At 37.6% G+C, this 27,036-nt stretch overlaps 1 protein-coding gene across 6 annotated transcripts in view; it reads left to right on the top strand.

Moving 5' to 3' along the window:
• LOC131431632 (CUGBP Elav-like family member 2) overlaps window positions 1-22,709 on the top strand; it is an 849,840-nt gene extending 827,131 nt beyond the window's left edge. For all 6 annotated transcript variants that reach the window (XM_058597461.1, XM_058597459.1, XM_058597463.1 and 3 more), the window contains 2 exons: window positions 7,872-8,018; window positions 8,100-22,709. In XM_058597461.1, coding sequence (XP_058453444.1) covers window positions 7,872-8,018; window positions 8,100-8,371 — 419 coding nt within the window. In that variant the 3' untranslated portion in view covers window positions 8,372-22,709. The remainder of the gene's footprint in view (window positions 1-7,871; window positions 8,019-8,099) is intronic.
• Window positions 22,710-27,036: the final 4,327 nt, after the last annotated feature.

The raw sequence follows: 27,036 nt of genomic DNA, 5'->3' as shown, positions 1-27,036 counted from the left end.
AGAGAAGAAAAAAATCACAGTACACCAACGGAATTATTAAAACAACTCCCGACCGACCGGTGGGGAGAAAAGGATCATAATTATATTACGACGGTGGTAACCGGGGAGAACGCACCCAACAAACTTTTATTCCTGATGATGGGTTGTGAATGTCTTTTTTTTTTGCACCGGGACTCCCCATCCTACCTTGGCATGTTACAACGACAGGTTGGTTGGTTCAGCAAAAAAGCCACTATTGTGGTCATGGGTTTCGCCTGCCGACATACGGTACTAGTGGGTCTCTCTCTCGCAAGCGGGTCACAACCGCACGGTAATTAAATTTTTATACCGACGACGATCCCGCAGACTACTCTGTAGTAAATGAACGCGCGAATGTAGCCGTGGTTGTGGCGAGTAGTTTCGTTAGAGCAGCAGCAAGGAAAACAGATTTCCCGGATGTCGGAGATGGCTTGTGACCGACCGACCGACCGGTCAATGGCGGCAGGACCAAGTCTCGTGAAGAATAATTGCACCAGCAAGAAATAATTGATGTAGTTGAAATAAGTGAGTGGAATCAAGGTTTTCCGGAATTTTTCATTATCGATTTTGTTTATATTGGAAGTGACAGATGTATCCGATCTTGATTGTCAACAACTCTGTCAGTCGGATTGTTTATCGTATGTTGGTGCAAACATCACGATTCCGTTTTTGACCGCAAGCGGGGGTGGGGGACCAATCGAAAACTACCCGTCACCAGTTTATCAAAATAATCAACGCCGGTTGTCGCGCGAAAATAATAAAAAAAGAGTCGAATAAATGTAATAATATCATAAATAAAACCCAATTAAATTCATTTCCATCACGAAGCAAACAGATCATCGTGGCATTGGCATTCTCTTGGAGGTTTCGGTTCGAGGTGGTCGGCAAAATAACAACATCCCCGGGACACGGTTTCCCGAGGTCCAACCGAAACACGTGCGAACACAATCCGACATACTATATCACTTCTGATGAATGAGGCCGGTTCCGATGACCGACCACAAAAACCAGCGGAAACCGATGCCAATCAGCCAGCCACCGTTTGTCGGAAAAAGAGGGGGTCGAACGAGAAATTGTCACCCGAAAACACTGAACATAAGTGGGGGTGTTTTTTTTTTGTCACTATCCAATGTTGACTAGCAGCGAAAAAAAAAAAAAAGTCTAGCTCGAAACATCTGTTTCGGGTGGGTTACCTTTTCAGATTACGTCTGCCTGCGGTTTGTGACCCGTACGGCATTGCGTGATTAAATTCGAACGCATCGACTGAGTTTTTTTTCTTCATAATACGTTTATTTCATAAGTTTTTCTTCGTCGTAGCATCCGCAATACATAGCATTTTAAACCTTTCAAATATCATATTAGTATGTCGGTATTCAATCGTTAATCTAAACACTGTTTTTATCAAGCGATTTGTTATTATGAATTACATTAAAACAGAACATTTATTTTGTACATGATCTTATAACTATTTTAGGTTTATATCAGTTCATCACATTTATTCAATGTAAGCTATTGATTGAACTCATGGAAGAGAAAACAGTATAACATAAAAAAAATTAAATTGGAACTCCAATGGACTTAATGAAATGATAAAGAAGTTTCATGTAAGGAATGTCACGACAAGCAAGAATGTCTCGAACTGAGACATTGGATAGTCTACCTTGAGTACGCAAGGAATTTATTAGTTGAGATCTGACATCACGATACTCCACACATGTCCAAACGACGTGATCAATATCGCCAGAACCTTCGCCACAAGCACAATGATTAGTTTCGGAAAGTCCAATTCGAACGATATGTGCATCTAACGTGTAGTGATTGGACATGAGTCTAGACATCACACGAATGAAGTCCCTACTCACATCCAGTCCCCTGAATCATGCCTTTGGCGATATTTTAGGAATAATAGAGTGCATCCACCGACCCAGATCATCTTTATCCCAAGAAGCTTTGGCGAGACGAGCTATAGAATTCGTTTAAAGCATACGGTCGCTCATAAATATCACCCTCATTAGCACCACATTTGGCTAAAATATCAACTCTTTCATTGCCTGGAATGGAGCAATGAGCCGTTTCTGTCAAATCAGAAGTGACATTAAGGTTACCAATGTCGAAATAACCGCTAGTTAAAAAAATGTAAGATGGCGGACCCTGTATAACCGCTGGAAGTCTATGTTGGTGGAGCTTGTCTGAAAGAACATATCAATTTAAACTGAATCAAATGCTCCTTTAATGTTCAAAAATACAGATGCCATTTGTTGTTTTTGGTCGAAGGCAGTTTGGATGTCAGACGAAAGCGATTCAAGGCAATTATTCGTCCCTTTGTTTCTATCTGATAACAAACCGTTCGGCTCGACCCAAGTGCCGAGACGTCGAAGAATAATTTTTTCGAATAACTTTCTGATGCAGGTGAACATTGCTATGGGTTTCTTTGAGTTGTGATTGGAAGTTAGTTTCCTCGGCTTTTGAATGGCGATAACTTTCACTTGCCTTCAGTCAGATGGAACAATATTTTGCTCAAGAAACTTGTTGAACAATTCCAACAAACGTCTTTTTTGCAAGGTCGGGCAGATTCTTCATCAAGTTGCATTTAATTCTGTCCAACCCAGGAGCGTTATTGTTACAAGACAAGAGTGCTATAGCAAATTCCATCATTGAAAAGGAGTTATCATTGGAACCATTGTTTGGAGAAGACTCGCGAATAATGCTCTGTGCAGGAACAGAATCTGGATAAACTTTCCTCACAAAATCAAATTTTCATCGGTTCGAGTATTCCGTACTCTCATTTCCTACGTTACGATTCCTCATTCGTCTGGCCGTGTTCCAAAGAGTGCTCATTGAGGTTTCTCTTGACAAACCTTCGACAAAATGTCTCCAATAGCTGCATTTCTTGGCCCGAAGTATGCTCTTGTACTTGGTTTCTAAAGTCAAGAATTTTTCAAAATTCTGAGGAGTTCTTCCTTAGCATCTAAGCACTCTACGTCCCACCAAGGGTTTGGAAGCCTTCTGTTAGTCATCGGACCAAGAAATCGTTTGGTTTGTGCTTGTGCAAGATCTTCCATTGAATTTAAGACACTTGAAATATTACTTTGGTATTTGATCCAGTCAATATTTTTTGTCAAATCGTATGGAATACTAGCTGAAGTAGCAATGCAATTGCTACTGCTAATTGAGATGATGATTGGTAAATGATCGCTACCGTGTAAATCAGGAAATACTTTTCAGGTGCAATCTAGTCGAATTGAAGTTGAGCAAAGAGATAAATCCAATGCACTTGGACGTGCAGGAGGTTTTTTGGATCCTTGTCATGCTACCCATATTTAGTACCGCCATGCTAAAACTGTCGCAAATATTATATAACAGATCGGCTGAAAAGTTCGTATCGTTTCTATGAGAGGGCACCACTAGAATTAAATCCATACCATTTTCAGTTAGTACCAACCTTCAAAAGATACGTGTATGAATTTAACAGCTGTCTGATTATTAGTTTGTGAGATATTGCATTTTGAGTGAAGCTACTTTTGTTATTGTGAAAAAAATGGAAAAAAAGGAATTTCGTGTGTTGATGAAACACTACTTTTTGATGAAAAAAAAGTGCCGCCGATACCAAAAAATGGCTTGATGAGTGTTATCCAGACTCTGTACCGGGGCGAAGCAACAATTCGTAAGTGGTTTGCAAAATTTCGTACTGGTCATATGAGCACCGAAGACGATGAACGCAGTGGACGTCCAAAAGAGGCTGTTACCGATGAAAACGTGAAAAAAATCCACAAAATGATTTTCAATGACCGTAAAGTGAAGTTGATCGAGATAGCTGACACCTTAAAGATATCAAAGGAACGTGTTGGACATATTATTCACGAATATTTGGATATGAGAAAGCTTTGTGCAAAATGGGTGCCGCGTGAGCTCACAATCGATCAAAAACAACAACGAATTGATGATTCTGAGCAGTGTTTGGAGCTGTTATATCGAAATAAAACCGATTTTTTTCGTCGATATATAACAATGGACGAAACATGGCTCCATCACTTCACTCCGGAGTCCAATCGACAGTCAGCTGAGTGAACTGCACGCGATGAACCGAACCCAAAGCGTGGAAAGACTCAACAATCGGCCGGTAAGGTTATGGCGTCTGTATTTTGGGATTCGCATGGTATACTTTTCATCGACTACCTTGAAAAGGGAAAAACCATCAACAGTGACTATTATATAGCGTTATTAGAGCGTTTGAAGGACGAAATTTCAAAAAAACGGCCTCATTTGAAGAAGAAAAGCAGTTTTGTTTCATCAAGACAATGCACCGTGTCACAAGTCGATGAAAACCATGCTGAAATTGAACGAATTGGGCTTCGAATTGCTCCCTCATTCACCGTATTCTCCAGATTTGGCCCCCAGTGACTTTTTCCTGACGCTGGTAAAAAATTTAGAAGCAATGAAGAGCTGAAACTGAGGCCTATTTTGAGGCAAAGGACAAATCGTACTACAAAAATGGTATCGAAAAGTTGGAAGATCGCTATAATCGCTGTATCGCCTCTGATGGCAATTATGTTGAATAATAAAAACGAATGTTGGCAAAAAAATGTGTGTTTCTATTAAACGATACGAACTTTTAAGCCGAACTGTTATTAAGGAAGATCTGCTATTATTGTAAACGGAACCCCACATAATTCCGTGGGAATTGAAATCTCCCAGAATCAATCGTGGAGGGTTTAAGGGCTTCAACCAACTTCAAAGCTGTCGCTGTCCAACTTGTGTCTTGGAGGAACATAAACCGAAGCTATACAAATATCTTTTCCCTTAGTGTTTATTCGACAAACTGCAACTTCTGTACTAGAAGTAGAAGGAATGTTTAATCTATAAAAGGAATAGCATTTCTTAATTCCTAGCAGCGCACCACCATACGGACAGTCTCTATTGAGACGTATAATGTTAAAGTCACTAAAATTTAAAGCTATGTTCGAAGTAAGCCATGCATCACATTTTTGACTATGCAATATAACTTTAAATGCGTCAAATTTTGGCATGATGCTTCGACAATTCCACTGCAGGACAGCGATTGAATCATTTGCGGCGGATGACAAAATTATCCATCAAATGATACAAACCCTGAGAGAATAACTGCTTCAAAAAAGTTCTAGCCTTTTACGAGGAATGCCCGTTATGAGGGTCTTTATCATCGACTGAGTGGTTCTTCTGAGTAGTTTTTTGTTTTGTTTATTTCACGTTTTCAAATTTATACCGCACACATTTGTTCTGCATGGCCGTTTCTTGAAACTGGAACAGAAGTTTATTGCATGTTAAATTATTCTATTTATTAGCTACCTTTCTCCGGAAGACTTCTGTACTAGAAGTAGAAGAAATGTTTAATCTATAAAAGGAATAGCATTTCTTAATTCCTAGCAGCACTCCACCTATCGAGACTGTCTAATGTTAAAGTCACTAAAATTTCAAGCTATTTTTGAAGTAAGTCATGTTTCGCAAATGCCTCACATTTTTGACTATGCAGTATAACTTTAAATGCGTCAAGTTTTGGCATGATGCTTCGACAATTCAGCAGGACAGCGATTGAATCATTTGCGAAGGATAATAAATTATCCATCAAATGATACAAACCCTGACAGTATAACTGCTTCAAAAAAGTTCTAGTCTTTTATTTTATTTTATTTTAGTTTTATTTTATTTTTTAGGAGCAAGGGAAAGGCCCGCTGGAGCTGGGATTTTTGTTCTCCTTCTCCAGCAGGCATAAAACCTTCTCATCTTTTGTATCAACAGATAACATTTGTCCAACTGATACATAACGAAATCTTAAATTACCCTTATTTAAACTACAAAGCTAACTAACAACTATTGATATCGTCTAATTATCTAAATAAAACTAGCGGAAAAAGATTCGGAGATAACGGGTTTTAATGGTGTTACGAGATAAATTTAAATCAAATTCATCAGAGCAAGTATTGAATACGCGACACATACTCGAAAACGGTTCATTAAAGCCATAGTTAGTTCTAGCCCGAGGAATTCTGAGAAAGGGATTAAACCGCAAATTACGCAGATGAATGTGAAAATTTAGTTGTTGTAGGAGATCTGCACAATCAATTCGAGATTGGATGAGGTCCGCGACGAAAACAGCTTTCAGTGTATCACGGCGGACAGATAGCAAATCGAGGTGTACGAGCCTACATCGATTTTAGTAGCATGGGAGATTCAATGGATCTCTCCAGGGCAGGCGACGCAAAGCGAAACGAATGAACTTGCGCTGAACAGTTTCAATGCGCAGCTTATCAGTTTGGTAATATGCTGCTCAAACAACAACAGCATACTCCAGTGTAGAACGAACTAGAGCGCAATATAACGATTTCAGGCAGTATATGTTATTGAAATTCTTTGAGATGCGAAAGATGAAACATAGCATATTGAATGCCTTAGAGAGGGTATATTCTATGTGACCTTTGAAACTAAGTTTTGAATCCAATAACACACCTAGATCCTTAATTGATGTCTCCCGTTTTAGTACAGCTTGCGAAATAGTGTAATCATACGTGATCGTGGTTCGTTTACGAGAGAAGGAGATAACAGAACATTTAGAGGCGTTCAGGACCATTCTGTTGACGTTGCACCAGTTGGAAAATACATCCAGCTGTGACTGCAAGAAATTTGAGTCTTTCCTATCTTTGATGAGATGAAACAGCTCGAAATCGTCGGCGAATGATAGCTTCATACATTGCAATGCGAAATTCAGATCATTTAGATATAGCAGAAATATGAATGGTCCTAGATGGCTTCCCTGAGGAACGCCAGAGCTCACGACGAATGATGGAGATATGATTCCATCCAATTGAGAAAAGGGCCGCTAAATCCAAGCCTGTCGAGCTTTGCAATTGCTATTTGATGGTTAATCTTGTCGAATGCAGCAGTGACTTCTGTATAAATGGCATCAACTTGATGAGGCATGAAATCGTGTTGAGTATCAGATATGTAACTGGAGCAGTTGTGAGTTATGAAGTCCAGGATTATTATTTCAAATAGTTTTGAAACTGAACATAATGCAGCAATTTCTCGATAGTTTGAAATAAAGGATTTATCGCATTTCGTAAGAGTTTTTCCAAGATTCGGGAAAAAATCCAAGCTGGAGAGATAGGTTGAACCGTTTTGTCAAAGGTACAAGAAGACTTCTGCAGCATTTTTTCAACACTAATGACGGAGTACCATCAGGGCCGGAACTTAATGATGATTTCAGTTTCAAAAATAGATTGTTAACGTCAGCAGTCGTAGTCGTAGGATGAGGACCAAACGATGAACGGAGTGGAACATTGCTGGTGGCCAAGAGAATATCCTGCGTAGACAAAGTTTCTTTGGAGAAAACATTGCTAAAGTAGCTGCGGAATAGGTCACAAACACCAGAAGGGTTCGAAGCATCCAGTTCACCAAAAAACATATGAGTTGGTAATCCCGACTCAATCCTCTGATCGTTGACATAGTTCCAAAAACGTTTGGGATTATCTTTAAGATTATTCTGGATGTTGCGTTGGTAGTTATAGTAGAGCGCCTTATTCAGTCGTTTATAACGGTTGTTAACAAACACATACTTTTACGAGGAATGCCCGTTATGAGGGTCTTTATCATCGACTGAGTGGTTCTTCTGAGTAGTTTTTTGTTTTGTTTATTTCACGTTTTCAAATTTATACCGCACACGTTTGTTCTGCATGGCCGTTTCTTGAAACTGGAACAGAAGTTCTGTTATCTTACTTTATTGCATGTTAAATTATTCTATTTATTAGCTACCTTTTTCCGGAAGACTGTCTGTACTAATTTGTTTTGTCTGTTTTCTTCAATCCAAACCTAAAAAACAGGGGCAGCCGGAACTGATACCGCACTGACGCAGTACGCCGCACTGCCGCAGTTTGGTTCGGCCGCAACAGCAGCATTCACCACAACGCCTTTAGCAAATCCTACGATGGCGCAAGCAGTGGCCGCAGCCGCTGGCAAGCAAATTGAAGGTAAGAACCCCGTAATGTCTAAGCCCAAACTCGCACAATTCAAAGTGACACCCTATTTTTGTCCATTTTTTTTCCCCGCAGGTCCCGAGGGTTGCAACCTGTTCATCTACCACCTACCGCAGGAGTTCACCGATACCGATCTGGCCTCGACGTTCCTCCCGTTCGGCAACGTCGTATCCGCCAAGGTTTTCATCGACAAGCAAACCAATCTGTCCAAGTGTTTCGGCTTCGTATCGTTCGACAATGTGGCCTCGGCGCAGGCCGCCATCCAGGCAATGCACGGTTTCCAGATCGGTACCAAGCGGCTGAAAGTGCAGCTGAAGCGTTCGAAGGACGCTTCGAAGCCGTACTAGACCACCCGCAGGTCAAGAAGCGCAGGATTTCACCAGACGGCCAGCAAAATCGGACCAGAGAGAGAGAGAGAGATAGAGAGTGGTCGAAAGTTCAGAGGGGAAGAATCAAAGAGAGAGAAAAAAAAGAGAAAGCAGCTACTCGTTCGTCGTTCTGTTCGTGCTTGTCGGTCTATTGCTAGAGAGAGAGAGAGAGAGATAAGTTCTATTGTTTTATTATTTTTTTACATAAGACACAGTCAAACACACACATATGCAAACGTGCAACCACTAATTGTTACTCACTGTCGTAACGGTCGTCGGGTAGAAACTGTGGTAGAGTCAGTCTCTGTTTCCTGTTTTCGATGATTGGTGAAGAAAAAAGGTTGTCGTTTCCTGTTCGATAATTTTTGATTATCAACTTTTTTTTTCGTTACTTGTTCGGAGATCGTTCGTTCGTTCGGTGAGAAGACAAGAATTCCAAAACAACAAAACTAATGATACAAAAACAAACTAGCTAGCACAAACAAACAAAAGGTAGCTGCGCGCATCGATCACCGTCGTAGACTATAATGTTCATCCTTATCATTAACCGGAATTTGTTGAGTAGTTATTTTTTTTTTTGTTTACTGCAATTTTTATTACAATCATTACTATTATTACTATTATTATAATATTATCAATTCTTTTCGTCGTAGAGGAAAAGTAGTACAATTAGGGCCTGACGGCTGGGAATGCCAACTTCTCCCTGGAAGTTACCCAGTGTTATCTTTTTTTTAGCAAAAATCACACACACATCGTGGATGTTGTTTTTGGTTTCTCATTTATTTTGAAACGATTATGACCTGGGGAGGAGCTGACTTCTGTTGAGACCCCCGGGAAAACCAAAGGCTAGTAGTCAGTTTTCATTTGTTTATTGCTGTTTTTCTTTTTAAATTAATCACCCCAAGTGAATTAGGATTTGTTTTATAACCCTACCAAAAAAAACCGCTATCTTGTGTTTAATGGTAATCACATTAAACCTAGGCACCTGAATTAAAATGAACTTTGTTATATTTCCATCGCCACCCCCACCCTCCTTATTCTTACAAACATAACGCAAGTGAATTATTTGAATTGGATTTTCTTTTTGTTACTCTTCTCTTTCATTGCAAGCAACAGTTTTACGCATAAGAGTAAACGATTAATAATTTATTATCATACCGATTCACTGATTATCAGAAGAAGAAAAAAAATACAATTAATTAGTTAATTAGTAGTTACACGTATATGTATTGGTTAAGTGAATGGACTTGTAACTTGTGGAGTAACACTGATTTGATGAATGTGAGCTATGTTAGGACAGTTGAACACCGAACCACAAACACAAGAGCACACACATACACAGTCGGGAGAAAAAAAACCAACGTGAAAACTTTGTTAGTGAAAAGCTTATGTATACATGTAACTATTTATGTATAATCAGATTAAATGTCACTCATTCATTATTCATTTCTGGTATCAACGCGTCATTATTAATTCTATTAAAATTTGAAATTACTATCAATTTAGTGGATGGACGGATGCATAATTGCAGGCCACCGTGAATTGAAAGTGGAGCGAAGCGAGCGAGGTTGGCAACAACACTATCGATGACCGAGTTCCGCACGGGAATTTCGTTCACACCCCCCACCCCCCACCCCCACGGTACCCGCTGGTGTCGGTAGTGTGGAATGGAATTAAGCTGTACTACCGGTAGTGTGTAGGTGCACGAAAGTAATAATAATAATTATGATTACAAATTGGACCATAATTAGTGTGAGAGAAAGGTAGCACAATACGTTTTCGTGCTGCTGCTTCGAACGCATTTTGGGGTTTGGGGGTGGAAAAAAAATGATTACATCATTGGTAGGAGCAATCAGCAAACCGCATTGGAACCACAGTTGGTTTCTGTATGGCAATGGATTGATTTTATTTTTTTTCTGCCGTTTGTGGTTTGATAAAATCTGATCCCATTTTTTTTTTATTTCGCTTGATTCAACACTTGATTCTTGGTTGGTAATACCGTTCGAATTCATGTGCAGTATTGTCCGGGTTTTTGCAGATTTACGATGGCCAGAAGATGTTCAGGAATAATGAAACCAGTCTCCTAAGTACACGGAGAAAAATCTATGGTACTATCAACCATATTGAAGGTTACTTCAATCGAATTCCTACATTGAAATCGGCATAACCATGTTTTTGATTTACTTCGACTGACTATGAACTTCAAAATGAACTGGAATACAAGGTTGTTTTTAGCTCCGATTTTAAGGTATTTTCAACGAATATTCGTTTGGAACAACTATAATTATGGTTGTTCCAGTTTGACAGCTGAAAACTCTTAGGTAAATTCAACCATACTTCACAACTTATTTCAAACAAAGTTTGGATTACACATACTGAGATTTTTTTTTTAAATGAACAACAAAATAGTGAGTGCAATAATTACTTCTTGTTGATTCAAAGAAAAAGTTTGTTCGAACGAAATGAGAAGTTTTGAGGTAGAACGTTATATTTTGGTTAAGGGAAATGAAATTAATTTTATTCTTTCGTTTGTATTTTCCTCATAAGTACATTGCTTCAAGTTTTGTAGTTACATAGTCGTAAATAAGTGGTCCTTTCTAAATAATGTTGATCTATAACATTGCCTATTATTATTTTCTATGTTACTTACTACTACTGGTCTAGCTGTAGTGCTTATTTCATACGATTGCAAGTGTTCGTTACATTTCTTTTATTTTATATTTCTCGCAGAGCAGCAAAAGCGCATTATCGTTATTGAAAAATATTTCTGTTATTTTGAAAATATCAGTGGTATCACTGCATATTGTACCTTATTTTAGATAGTATTCTTCATTTATATAATTTAGCAAAAAAAAAATATGGATTTTTCATTAACATTAACTGAATTAAAGATATTATACTTCTCTTGTTCAGACTGGAATTGATTAAAATCTATTTGACTTTCGTCGTATGTAATTTTCGAGGTTGAGGAATTTTTTCCGATACAATCATATGCAAATTTAAAATCGGATTTTATGGCTATGGTTGAGCGCATATCTATACGATTACTGTTAATTCTACAATACGCTTTGAATTCTTTATGTTTCGATTCAAACCTCATTGACTAATGTGTGCACCATGTACTGTACCATGTTGTGATGTTTCGGTTTGAGAGTATCTTGGAATAGTTTTACATATTGATTATGATGAAATGTTATAAGTGATTTTAGCTCTTTGGCCAACGGTAATAGAATTTCTCTCAAAAGTAAGATGTGAACTATTTTTACCGAAGCACATGCAAGCTGTCATACAGCATCTGTTTCGGGCACTAGAGGACCTATAATCAACGGAAGAAACATTATTAATGTCTTCGACTCTTTTGATTCTTTTCATTTTAATATGGTGCTCTTGAATATCATGTATAATGTAATGTTACTTGAATGCACATTTGCACAGTTCAGTTCACACTTTTTACAATATAAATTCACTTTAAAAACAATGGAAACGAAAACTAAACACAGCCGAGAAGAAGCGAGCTAACGATGAAAGCAACCGAAGCAAACTGAAAAAGTATTTTGTTTTGACTTAATCGTCAGGCGGTATTCACCTAACCGAAAATTTAGGTTATTTATACTCAACATATATGTATCATCCAACAAGCTGAATTTTGATTGGTACAACTTTGAATATGATTTAAAATAACTAATTATTTTGGTGTAAGCAAACATTTTTAATCTTACAACAATAATATTGAATGATTGGAAACTTATTGAATTAATAATTTGGATTAATATAAATCATTGGTTTGAAACGGAAAATTTTCAATTTTGATTCAATAAATATTTGACTTTGAATTTCAACAATACAATTAGTTGTTTCAAACTAAGCCAATTCCTCTCTGTGTAACATCATACCGGCGGTGAAAGTATAAATAAGTACATTAACATAAACTTGAGCGCTGCTGTGGCTTGTGCTTGCTACTTCATTATGGGCCGAGTGATCCAACGAATATTTAATGCACGATTTGTAGAAATCCCAATAATCTTTGATCAGTATCGAAGCCGATTAAAGATTGTTAGAATTCCGACTCTTAGAACTCTTCACTTGGGAAGACATTTCGTCGAAGACCGTTTCACCGAACAGACCATTTTCGTCGAATGCCAATTTGTCACGAATCAAACGATCGTAGGCGTATGCCAGTGTTGGAAATCCCATCAATGCGAGGACCAGCAGACTAAATTTTGTAGCGCTTAGCATCCTGGTTGATATGGCAAAGATAAAAAAGCGATGTTTTAAGTCCCGGTGGTAAAAGTTTGAACATTTTCGATCTTGATAAAATAATTGGTTTAAGGGCTGAGAACATTACGCTACAGACGTAGGTGTTTTTTTTTTGCTATTTTCAAATTAAATTTTCTTGAAAACGGTAATGAATATCGAAAAACCCGAAAATCTGACAAAATCTCTTCGAAATTTAGTTGAGAATATTCTGTGAAATTTTCAGAATGATTCATTGAGTTTACCGCTCGTGTTGTATTTTTTCCTACTGGAGAACTGCTGAAAATTGGAACGCTCGGAATTTGTTCATCGAATAACCTGGCTTTGAAGGCTTGTATCATAAATCTACCGTGACAAAGTCTAGATAATTTAGTTTAGGTGCGATTAGTGCACAAAAACATATAAAGACTGTCCCAGAAAGTATGGACGCACTTTGATTTCGCTGTAAATAATTCACAAGTGTTAGATATTCAAATTTTATTCCATATACTGATCATATTAGACTACAACAACAGAATATTATTCTCAACATTTGCTACTTAGCCATAGTAGACTAGCTGGCGCACCTTCTTGCGAATGTTCCTCATTAAACTCCGTGCAGACTTCTTGGCGACAAGTTTTGACACTTTTTTCCAATCTTTTTCGAACTGTTGAATCGTTTCGACTGCCGAGATATGTTTCCTGAGATGTGCCTTCGTTAATGCCCAAAATTCCTCAATTGGTCGAAGCTGTGGGCAATTTGGTGGATTGGGACGAAAGTAGTATACCATTCTACCGTTGATTTCGAGTAGTGGCAAGAAGCAAAATCTGGCCAGAAGACAACAGGATCCTTGTGGCTTCGAATCATGGTCGTTTTTGTAAACATTCCTTGATGTATATTTCGCTGTTCATTGAATCAGTGGTGATGAAGGGTTTCGAAATCTTACCGCTGCTTCAAATTGCTTGCCAGACCACTCGGACTGGTTTAACACTTGCCCTTTTCGCACCGTATAATATTGTGCTCCCGGCAAGGATTTGTAATCGATTTTCACGTAGGTTTCGTCGTCCATGATTATGCAGTTCAAATTTGCCAGCAAGAATCGTATTGTACAGCTTTCGAACCCTCGGCCTGATCGATGCTTTTTGTTTCGGACTACGCTTTGCTTGTTTATGCTTCTTATAGGTTCAAAGATTCAAACGTTTTTTAGCACGAAGAACATTTGACTTCGAAGTGCCCACATTTTTGGCCACATCCCGAACTGAAACCTCCTTCTTTTGCTCGAAAGCCTTCAGTATACGTTTATCCAACTGAGGGTTAGCAGGACCTTTTTTCGACCCGTTTTTGGTTTATGCTCAAAGGTGTTAATCCTCACCGAACATCGTGATTGCATTTCGCACGGCTTTTTCACTTACTCCTTCCATTTTTGCTATCTTTCTCAGTGACAGTTCGCGTTCTGTGCACCATTTGTACACAATTTTTCGACGTTGTTCTGCTGAAAGTCCACGTATTTTGGAACAAACTAATGAAAACGAATAAACAACTGCACAAGTGGTTGGAGAAGAGTGTAAACAACAGGACGCAGCCATAAAAATTAACAGATTCTGATCCATTGCGAAATGGCAGCGGTTTTTGGTTGCGTCCATATTTTCTGGAACAGTCTGTACAAAGTCAATTTCAATGCATCCGCCATTTTACTCGCTTTAGTTTCTTGGTGGTGTCCGGGAAAAGAAGATTAGAGTAGAGAAATAAAATCTGCTCTAGAAGGTTCCTAAACACACAGACGCAAAGGGAATTTAGGGAGTCAGGGAGGACCCACTGTCCTCAGGCCCAAAAGAAATATTCGAAACCTAAATTTTTTTTCGACTCCAAAAGACGTAGTATTGCATGGAACGTCGAGATTTGCTATTTCGAAAAAAAAAATTGGGACTGTTACTGAAAAATTTTGAGATTTCCTAAATTGAAAAATTTTTCAGTATGTCTTAGAATTGTGTTTCCTTAAAAAAACGTTTTCAGAACATAAAATCTTGACGTTTCATGTAATTTTAAGTCTTTTGACATAAAAAAAATTCGATTTCGGATATCGCAAAAGATAGTTTTTTTTGGCGTGACACTAAATTAAAATCGAAAAAAACAGTTATGCCAAAAATCTTAGAAATTCATAAAACGTGGAGATATGGTGTTCTCTCGAAAAGAAATTCATGCTGTTTAAAAAAAATCGATTTCGGAATACTAAAAATAGTCCCAGAGACGAAATTTAAATTTTTTTCGAGATTCCACAAAATCTTGACGATTTATGTAATTTTGAAACGTTTGGCATCAAAAAAGTCCCCGAAATTTTTTGTCGAGATGACACCAAATCTCAAAAAATCCAGAAAGTCGTTTTTTTTATAAAAAAAAGTTTTCTGATGACACCCAGTTTCATCATTTCATGCAATCCTAAGTCTTTTGGTATTAAAAAAATAATTCGATTACGGAAATCTTAAAAGTTTCGGAAAGTTAATTGAGGAAAAAAATTTTTTGAACTAGACATTAAATCTCGAAATTTTGAGATTTCTAAAACCGAAAAAAAACAATTTTGATGACAAAAGTCTTAGAATTTCATGAAACGTGGGATCGGGTGTTATCTCGTAAAAAAATCATGCCATTTCAAAAAGAAACATTCGATTTCAGAAATCTAAAAATAGTCCCAGAGTCGAAGAGTAGCATAAAAAAAGTTCCTGGAAGTCGATTCCTTTTGGAATTTAAAAAAAAAAAACAATTTTTCCTTTTTGGAAATCTAAAAAGTCCCAGAAAGTCGACTTTACCAAATAAAAAATTTATCGAGATGACACCAAATCTCAGAAGTTCCAAAAAGTTGATTTAAGATAAATTCTAGATGACACCAAATTTCGACGTTTCATGCAATTCTTGTCGCATTAAAAAAATCGATTTCAGAAATTTCAAAAGTTCCTGAAAGGCGATTTCTTGCAAAAAAAAATTTTGAGATTTCCAAAATCGAAAAGAACAATTTTGATGCCAAAAGTCTTAGAATTTCAAGAATCGTGGAAATCTGGTATATTCTTGAAAAAAATGCATGATATTTAAAAACAATTAGTGATGGGCGAGCGCTCACGAGCCGTTCATTTGAACCGACTCGTAGCAATGAGCGAACGAACCACGGCTCTTCAAAATTGAACCGCGGCTCTCAAGCAGAGTTGCCATTTTAAAATCTGCGTTTCAACTTGGAAAATCTGTGTGCCTGTGTACGTCCAAATTTGATTGCTTTTTTGGTTAAACGATAATGTTTTCTAATGAAGCTGTTAAAAATACATAGGAACATTTATTCAGCAGTGAATTTTCAAAGAATTCTGTCGTAATAGGAGAAGAAAAATAGATTTTTTTCCAAATGGAATTTCAACTAATTTATTTCAATATCCCGCTTCCTCGCACACGGACACCTCTAGTTGTGAAACACAATTTTAGATCGCCCATACCGCTCATGCATTTCCGTGGCTCTCTCACGCACACTCACTCTCTCGAACCGCTTCTCCACATTGACGTTTATTGAAAAAGAGCCAATAAGCCGTTCAATTGAACCGGCTCTTACGAAAGAGCGTTCGGTTCAGAGCCGCTCATTGAAAAGGGCCGTATTGCCCATCACTAAAAACAATCCATTTCGGGAATCTGAACATAGTCCCAGAGTCGAGATTTGAAAAAAAAATTATTTTCGAGATACCACAAAATTTTGATCGTGACTTGTAATTCTAAAACCTTTGGCTTAAAAAAAATCTCAAAAAGTCGATTTTTAAAAAAAAAATTGTTTTCGTGATGACATTGTCTCGTTTTTCTTCTTAGTCTTTTGGCACAAAAAAAATCTCTTTCGGAATTCTCGGCGTCCCAGAGAGTCGACATTTTCCAAAAAAAAATGCTTATGACAAATCTCGACGTTTCATGCAATTTTAAGCCTTTTAGCATAAAAAAAGTTCTATTTCGGCAATCTCGGTGTCTCGGGATGACACTAATTCTCGACGTTTCATGAAGTTCTAAGTCTTCTAGCACCAAAAAAAAAAATCTGTTTCGGCAATCTCGGCGTCTCAGAAAGTCGATTTTTTCCAAAAATTATTTTTCGGCATGACACAAAATTTCAACAGTTCATGTAAGTTTTTGGCATCAAAAAAAATTTTAGATTTCGGAAACCTCAAAAGTCCCAGAAAGTCGATGTTTTAAAAAAATTTTTTTTTTCGAAGTGACAATAAATCTCAACGGTTCTTGCAATTCTTCTTTTGGTTCTTTTGGTATCGAAGAAACAATTTTCGGTTTCGACAATCTCAGTCCCAGAAAGTCGATGCGAAAAAATTTTTTTTCAAGGTAACACAAAATCTTAACATTTCATGCGATTTTATGTCATTCAGCATGAATTTTTTTTTGTTTTCAGAAATTTGAAAGTTTTTCGTAGCTCCAGAATGCCCATTAAAAAAACACCTTATGAAAATGAAAAATTATGAGTCGTCGTCCTTCCGGAAAGTAGGTAAAGCATCAACATTTTCTCCATCATGGGTTGGTGCCCTCTGGATGTTGGCTCCCGAGACGGTCGCCTCACCCTCACTACGGCTCTGACTTTGGATAACCAATCCTTTTCTGATATGTCGCTTACTCCTTCAAAACCATCGTCCCCGTTAGAGAAAGCCAGCATAGTGCTTAGATCAGTGGTCCCGAAACTTTTTTAGCTACATTTCTACTGTCCACCAAGTAAAAAAAATGACAATCGATTTAGCCTTTTACGCAGTTAATTTGAAATTCAAATATAAAATTGAAAGAAATGGAACAAAGAATAATTTTCTGCCCAATCCTGGGTAAGCAAAATAGACGCCAATAGAGAAATAACAAAATCTCACATTTCCCAGCCGGTTTCAATAGGTAGGGGAGATTCTCGATAAGTTTTTGCTTGCGATATTGAATCACAGTAAAATTTGACCATACCAAGTTCATTTCAACCGGGTTTTTGAGTTGTTTTTCATCACATCCACGGTAGTTCAATTGGCAGAACGGAGGATTCCTTGGATTGAAAAATGTTGCGAATTTATAACTGTCTCCGAGAACTTGTGTCGTTTGTTTTTGGGTTTCACTATTTTTATTTCACCAGTCATATTTTTAATCTGTCTTTCAATTGGATAATGGAGAAAAGTACTGCTTCAGGTGTGTTTTCTAGGGGCATATATAGGATAAACTGTTCTTTTTTCTTAGATGCTTTTATAAAAGCAGTCATATAGGACAGACAAAAAATGACAATTACGTACAAAGGTAAACAATTGTTCAAACATTTATGTGGCTCAGTCGGTTATAGAACTTCGACAAAAATGTTGTTGTTTGATACGCATATTTACTGATTTTTTGTTGTCGTGACCGAAAGTTTCATAACCAAAAAACATTTGAAATCAACCAATTTATTTGAGGTCAACTAGTTTATCGGAGGTCAAACAGTTTATTCGCGACTCAAGTCTTTTAAATGGAAAATTAAGACACAAGTTTTTATGAGAAGGATGTACAAGATTGTGATGTGATTGATTGTTTATTACTCAGAAATAATTAGGTGATTTCTCAGTTTGGTAACCAAAACTACATTTGATTTTTGTTCGGCAAGATATAAGGAAGGAATCACAATAACATTTATTTCAACTACGCTCCATAGCACAGAATAAGTTTTGGGAATAAACTAAACTAAACCCAAAAATCCAGAAAATTTTGCTTGAACATAGACATAAATTCTTAATTTTCCATCAACTAGTCTTGTTGTTGTAAAGCTGGCTTTTTCATATTTGTAAACGGATCTAAATAGAGATATCAAAAACAAAACTATCATCAATTATCGAAAAAAAATTCTAAGGAACTTTCAAATGAGCCCAGTATACCTAATAATCACCATCTGTAGCCTATTGTTGGGCGAGATGCGAAGAATGTGTAAACTTCCGACATCTCATATTGTGTTGGAACCTCAAAAGTTTGCAACCGAAGCTCAAATTAATTCAATTGATCGCGTTGCAATTCGACTATATTGAAATTAGATAACAATTTTGTTGATTATGCTAATGCGCATTCGACCTCAACAAGCATATCATGCTTACTGTTCGATTTTGATATTTGCTGATATTTATTATAGCCAACAAAATTTTGCTTGTGCATCGCGAAAATTCATGCTGTTACCCGCCTCGATTACCCATATATCATATAAATAAGGAAAATCGATCGGGAAAGTTGAAGAAAATCTATGAAATTGTTTTGTATGGAATAGGAAAGTCTCCACTCAATGCATGCTAGATCTTCAATGATTGTTTGGCGCGTACCGAGTTGTTCAATGCTTCCACGCTGGAGAGTAAAATATGAATACTAGATCATTAGTAATATAGTTTGTCGCGCTACGAGCTGTTTTGCGTGAAAATTTCAAGAGCCTGCTTGATCCACGTGCTCCACTGGCGGTTGCCTCACTCGGTTCGCCTTCACCACGGTTCTGGCTTTGGATAACCAATCCTTTTCTGATATGTCGATTACTTCTTCAGAACCATCGTCTCCGTTAGGGGAAGCCAGTAAGTCATCATAGTGTTATTTCATTTCATTCATATGTACATAAAATACGTGGCTATAGCCATATTTCCAATCTGAAAATCTGACCACTTGTTTATCGGACGTTTACTTCCTTGAGTTTCTAATTTGCACCTCTATATAGAAAACCAAAGATGTTTTTCCACATAAAAAAACGGTCCATTAAAGAAGACAGTCAATTTTCGAAAAACAAAGTGACAAAATCCACACGTTCAAAAACTTTTAATGAAATCTGAAAACGTGTTGATACTTACAGAGTCATCAATTTAATGAAGACTTATTTTTCATTTGCCCAATCGAATGCACGAGTTTTTTTTTGCGGGGACATATGTTATTTTACAATTTTTCTAAATATTTCTTCTAATCTTCTGCATTCGGATGTCTTATTGAACACATTAAAACCATTGTTTTTATTGCAGAATATCGAATTTGCGTTTTTAAGAACCATTTGTACCATCGCAATTGTTGTGGATTAATCATACGACCACTGAGCTGATGGAGATCAGCGCCCAATCTCGTATTTCACCGACCCAGGATGGGTGGCATTTTAAGATTACTGAACATTCAAAATTTCCGGCACTGCGCAATTCAATTTCGACGCTGTCAGCAACCGAGCGCCTCCACCGTTATTATGTCATGGAACCACCTTGTCGTGGGTTGATCCATCAGCACCCTGAAACCGTTCCGTCCCATGGTAATATTACTCTCGAAACATGATCGCCGGTGGTTTTACATGCGATTAGCTGGCCACCAAAATTAGTGTCCTCCCAACCGAGCATGCTGGGTGGGGAGGAGGAGGAAGTGTAATTATTTCGAATTTCAAACAGACCAGCTGTGCGAAACTTTTACCAACAGCAGGCAGTTCGTTACTAGCAGCAGAACCCTGCGGAACTAGGTGTCCGGATAAATTTCAGCATATTCAAATCAGCTGCTACTGCTGCACAGCACTCCGCTGGTTTCCAGTTTTAAATCGTACTCATTAGTCTCACCGTTGCTGCCGTAACTGGCGATGGAGAGGAACGATGGTTCCAACAACCAACCTAGCACTGATTATGATGAAATATTCAATTGCCTAAGTTCCGCACCATGCAGAAACCGTTGGAAGCGGGTTGGATAATTTTGAGTACCGTACGAATTTTGCACAGAAGTTGATCGAAAAAAAAACATAACTGAACAAGCGCCCGGTACGTACCCATGGTAGAACAGTCCGTTTTCTGAATTATTCACGATTAATTTAATCAATTTTCATGGCCAGCCGTTACTACTACTGCCTCTGGTCTGCTTCCGTGGAAGTAGGACAATTGCGTTTGTAACAATGGAAAGCCGGGGCACAAACCCATACGTAGCAAAGGATTTATCGTACCACTTTTTTATATTACCGTGATAAGAATTCATTCCACCGTTGTTCACAGTTTCGACCGGTGCTTTGGCAATGAAACAAAATACGACGAATCTTAAATCTCAGCTTACATTCTGGTGCTTGCGTGGGGAGTTTTAGGTTTTACAACGCGAGCGTAGAATCGTTGCGTTTGGGTCGATGCTCGACTACGCAATCCAGGACCTTTCGATTGATGCAATCCGAATTCGCTCCACTTTCTGATCAGCCGAAAATTTCCGCGTCTTGCCGCTCGGTCCAGAAACTGTGAATCGTGCATTCCGTTCAACCACAAAAAAAAAATCAGCAAACATCCGAACTGCCTGTCTGCGATCGCAAAGTCGTTAATTGTCGTATAAAAAAACAAGTATAATATTCTGTTCACGCTCCGGCAATCCTAACGAATGTCCTAAAGCTGTGCTAATCGCACTCGAGTGAAGAAGAAAAAAAACCGATACCGAAATAATACTGCGACTGAATAATGTTAATGATGATAAGAAAAAAAAAATAAATGTAAAAACTGCTAAAAAAAAAAACAAATCACGCACCCAAAAACAAAGAAGCAGAAATTGAATCAGTTCATTTGTCCACACACAGAAAGAAAACAAAATCTAGCAAGCGAAGTGAACTAATAGTAGGTAAAACAATGTTGAGTAAGTGAAATAAAAACAGAAGAAAAACAAACTAGTTTAAGGATCACATTTTGTACAATATAAAAGTAAGGCACAGGTGACGAGTACCAGAACCGACCGATTGGGGGGGGTCGGATGGTTTTTTTCGTATTTGTTCCCCGGTAGTGTGGCGGAGCACATCGCGGTCTCAAGTTCCACATTTACTTTTCTCGCGCTAGTGGAAAGCGAACCACCACCACCTGTTTTTCAGTGTTGATAGTGAATAATTGCAAAAATCAATCTTTCAAAGCAAACCGTTGGTGATTAACAAAAAAGGTAGTAGGATGTTAAGAGTGTGCGTGTGGGTGTGGGATGTACGTGTGTGATTACCTGAGAGGGTGTGCGTATCAGACAAGGCAGCAAAAAAAAAAAACAATGGTCGTAGATTTTCTAGTAATCTGTATAACGCAAATCAGTAGTGTTAAATTAAACTCTGCGAAAATTCTAGTGAAAAAATCCCACACGAGGAAACCGGCTAGCTACTAACATGCAGCAGCACACAAACAGAGACCGACACAAAGTGGGGTTTAGGTGGGGTTGGGAAAAAGGGGCGAGCCCACTATTTTGTACAACTTTCGGGTTGCCAAGCCGGGCAGCCCTCAATCGATAAAACAAAAAAGCCAGTTCTTTGCTCGCTCGATACTATTTTGTAATCATACAAATGGGGAAGAAAGCAAAGGTCATAAAGATTACAGAAATCGATACTAAGAAGACAAACAAAACAAAAACAAAAAATCGCTAAATGTGCCAGTTGAAAGAAACCAAATAAATCACGTGGTGGGCAAAGAGGAAGAGGAATGTGAAAACGAAACACTAGACGTTGGGTTGAGAGTTTAGATTGTAGATCGATTCAAAGCGTAACACGAGGATGAGAAGTAATTTTTTCTTTGTGTTTCGTTTCGTCGGGGAACTGGATGTTTAGTTAAGTCAAAGTCGAAATCCAAATCAGTGAAAATATGTGAATAGAAACGATAAGAAAAATGTCTATGAGATGGTAAAAAAAAGAAAGAAAAACACAAGAAAAAAACTTAACTATATATTATATACACTAGGTACTTATATATTGATATATATTATATACAAAGATGAGAATGGAGGCGAAACGTTCGTTCATTGAATTTGTAGCGAGAAGGAGAAGGAGGAGGAGTACATCGTGAACGCTTGTTCCGTTTGTTTCGTTTCTGTCAGGGAAGGGAAGAATGCAAAATATGTTCTCGACTTCCTTTCGTCTTTGTTGTGCGAACAGCGTCGCATCAGATGATGTTACAAAAGAAAAAAAACAAGGTGATTTCGATTTCGTCAATAGTAGTAGCTTATCGAGACTACACAGAAGAAACTTTAGAAGGTCTCGAGTATGAGATCTACATTTCTGTTTTGTTCTGATCGGTACAATTGTTCGTGTCTTTTCCGTTCTGTTTTTTTTCCTTTGAAATTTGATAAAATAAATTTTCATGTCATGAATTTGGGTTTCTATTATTGGTTACCATCCGAAAGTGCCCTGAAAGCAATGGAAATACGGATTCGGGGTGTTTATTTCCAACCGACTCGCAGTTCCGGAACTAAAGAGTGATACGTGTTAAAAAAAAGTACGGGTGTGTAATGTTAGAGACATGACTGGATGTCGTGAATACAAATAAAATTAACACTATTTCTTTATACTTCCGTATATCAATTAGTTGATCGATTGTTTGACCCTTTTCACCAATAGAATTTGAAACGATACACCAAGACTAAAGTACAGATTAGCTGCATTAAATATTCTGACATACAATTAAATATTACGAAATAACCAGTATAGTTTTTTATGATGAAATAATGGTGGCTCTGAACCTTTCATGAACGCGTTCGTGATGGAGAGTGACGGGTTGAGTTCGAATCTATTTTGAGTCAGTGCTATGCATTTTATGCTTATGACAGACATGTGATATCGGAATCACTGTACACCGAGAAATCACATGTCTGTTGCCCTAAACCACGGTGGTATCACGCGAACATCATGATACAACGGTGATTTCCGTACTACGATCATTTATCGTTGTACTGTGCAAAATCACATCACTGTTTACTGCTACCAGCGAGCAATGGTGAACTCATGAAACAATATTTCCTTCTTTTAAGCATCAAATAATAAACAACCATCGTTTTATTTTGCAAAAAAATATCTCGATTAAATGCTAACAAGCAGCATAAAACCTATATACTTTGTCAACGTTGTAGCATATTTTCAAAATGCAGTCAACAAAGAAATGTTCATAAATTTGATGAAGGTTTGAAACACAAATAAGTAAAACAATATATTCATCTTTGTTCATTCCATTCCATTCAATATCAAGTAAATTTATTGTTTAAATGGATTTAAAAACATAATGATTCATATTTTGAATGCACATGTGGTAATAATCTATCTATATATATAAAAATGCAGAGATCATTCTTTGTAATCGCATCACGTAAGAACGGATGGACGGATTGAGATGCTTTTTTTTTGTTTGATCAGTTTTTACCCCCACCGGGTTCGTTCATCAAAAAAATTAGGAAAACTTACCGGAAAAGTGTAAAAAATCCATAAAGTTGTTTTGTATGGAGAATGGAATTTTCCGTTGAAAAAAGTCGCCAATGATTGCTAGATCTACGATTGATGTTTGGCGCGCAACGAGTTGCATAAGTGCTTAGTCGTGGAAGGAAAGAACACTAGATCGTTGAAACGATTGTTTGGCGCGCAACGAGATATTTATGTCGTTTTCGCTTGATGCCAAACCTAACCCAGTTTCCACCCTAACTGCTGTCAAACCGTTTGTTTGAAGCTAGTTTCGAACCTAGTTTTAACGTTGTTGAACTGAAAATCGAGTAAGTTTCTAACCTGGTTGTTATATCAGGTTTGCTCAAACCCCCGTTGCTAAGTGCGAAATCAACACAGTTTCGTGAAAAGTGTTTGTTTGTTGAAACTATCCTGAGTTAGTTTCAGTTTTCTCAAGCGAAAACGACATTAGTAAGCAATAATTTGAATACCCATTTGATCACGTGGTTCGAAATGACGAATCACATCCATCGCAAGCGCAGGCACAACAAACTGAGATGGAATCCATTATTTGGTTACGGATGGATGTTTGGTCTTAAAAATTGTCTGAAACGCTTATTCGGTCACACGAAGCGGGTGTACTCCAATTATACCGGGTGATGTAACAGATCGGCTGAAAAGTTCGTATCGTTTCTATGAGAGGGCGCCACTAGAATTAAATCCATACCATTTTCAGTTAGTACCAACCTTCAAAAGATACGTGTATAAATTTAACAGCTGTCTGATTATTAGTTTGTGAGATATTGCATTTTGAGTGAAGCTACTTTTGTTATTGTGAAAAAAATGAAAAAAAAGGAATTTCGTGTGTTGATGAAACACTACTTTTTGATGAAAAAAAGTGCCGCCGATACCAAAAAATGGCTTGATGAGTGTTATCCAGACTCTGCACCGGGCGAAACAACAATTCGTAAGTGGTTTGCAAAATTTCGTACTGGTCATATGAGCACCGAAGACGATGAACGCAGTGGACGTCCAAAAGAGGCTGTTACCGATGAAAACGTGAAAAAAATCCACAAAATGATTTTCAATGACCGTAGAGTGAAGTTGATCGAGATAGCTGACACCCTAAAGATATCAAAGGAACGTGTTGGACATATTATTCACGAATATTTGGATATGAGAAAGCTTTGTGCAAAATGGGTGCCGCGAGAGCTCACAATCGATCAAAAACAACAACGAATTGATGATTCTGAGCAGTGTTTGGAGCTGTTATATCGAAATAAACCCGATTTTTTACGTCGATATATAACAATGGACGAAACATGGTTCCATCACTTCACTCCGGAGTCCAATCGACAGTCAGCTGAGTGGACTGCACGCGATGAACCGAACCCAAAGCGTGGAAAGACTCAACAATCGGCCAGTAAGGTTATGGCGTCTGTATTTTGGGATTCGCATGGTATAATTTTCATCGACTACCTTGAAAAGGGAAAAACCATCAACAGTGACTATTATATAGCGTTATTAGAGCGTTTGAAGGACGAAATTTAAAAAAAACGGCCTCATTCGAAGAAGAAATAAGTTTTGTTTCATCAAGACGATGCACCGTGTCACAAGTCGATGAAAACCATGCTGAAATTGAACGAATTGGGCTTCGAATTGCTCCCTCATCCACCGTATTCTCCAGATTTGGCCCCCAGTGACTTTTTCCTGTTCTTAGACCTCAAGAGAATGCTCGCTGGTAAAAAAATTTAGAAGCAATGAAGAGGTAATCGCTGAAACTGAGGCCTATTTTGAGGCAAAGGACAAATCGTACTACAAAAATGGTATCGAAAAGTTGGAAGATCGCTGATGGCAATTATGTTGAATAATAAAAACGAGTTTTGGCAAAAAAATGTGTGTTTCTGTTAAACGATACGAACTTTTCAGCCGAACTGTTAAGAAACGGTGATTATAATAATAACGATGAAAATGTTGAAACGGGCATAAAAATACAAAAAATCACTGGTTAAAAGTCGAATACGTAACACAAGCTACAAATCTGTTTACCTCAAACTGTCAAAACAGATCACAATCAATCATATAAAAAAGAGTTTGAATACAAACTTTTATTTGTAGCTTCGTTCGATTATCATTCCCTTTTTTTAAATGATCAGCATTTACCGTAATAGGTTATGTTTGATACTAACCGAAAAACGTGCTTAATCCACCTAGCAGTGAGATGATACCTTTTTTTTATCAATCCGCATGTGTTTTTTGCATGAATATTCTTCGGTGTTTCAGTTTTCATGACATTATTTTAATGACCATCGTTTTATGCTGCAATTTGACATTTTAATCACTCATCACTCTATCTAAAAGTGGGACAATCGATTAAACATTCCATGATATGTCGAAGTAAACTCACTTTAGAGTTTAGGGTAATTTAAGGTACTTCCAGAGCCGGTATTCAGACACCAGCATAACCCAAACCGATTCGTATGGCCATATGACGAATAAATTGTAATAGTTTTGAGTCCAACTTTCAAGCTTTTCGGGATTATCATCTTCTATATCGGTTTGAATTTTAAAAATTCATCCTCCTGTAATTCCAGAATCGGAGGTCAGCATTGGATAAAATTAATTAATTTTGTTGTGACTATAAGTTTATTTTAATTTGAATTTTTGTTTCTGAAATTCGATTTGGCTTTAGTTGAGAAAACGATCGAGCTTTGAGAAACGATTCGATACTGGAGCCGGAATTCGAAAATCGGTGTAGCCGAAGTCAGACAAATTCACCTGATTAGTTTACATTTGTTTCAAAATGTTTAAAAATCAGTGTAGACATCTTTGAGAAATCGTAGTACGAGTCAAATTGTTGGGTGCCTTCCGAATCGAAAACTGAAATACGTTTATTTGGTTGTCGACTATTCTAGTCAGCAAATCTTAGATGATTCTTAGATTTAATTTGAATCTTAGATCGGTTCAGCCATCTACGAGGAAAATGAGTTACAGAATTTTAGTTTCGTTTCGCATATCATCCTGTAATTCCGGAACCAGAAGTCGGATCCAAACAGAATTCAGGAACCTTGTTTAGGAGCATACGAATTTTCATATGAATCTGAGTTTGTAGAAAACGGTTGAGTCATCTCCGAAAAAAAAATGAGTGAAATTATTTGTCACATACGCATTTGCTGATCTCGACGAACTGATTCGAATGGTATATGGGTGTTATGTTCTTCCAGCATTTATTGCTGTAAGCAGTTTAAATCAATATAATTATGAAAATAT

The sequence above is a fragment of the Malaya genurostris genome, chromosome 2, assembly GCF_030247185.1.
Source record: "Malaya genurostris strain Urasoe2022 chromosome 2, Malgen_1.1, whole genome shotgun sequence".
Lineage (NCBI taxonomy): Eukaryota > Metazoa > Arthropoda > Insecta > Diptera > Culicidae > Malaya > Malaya genurostris.
The sequence above is the reverse complement of the archived record's forward strand: the minus strand, read 5'-3'. Positions and strand labels throughout refer to the sequence as shown.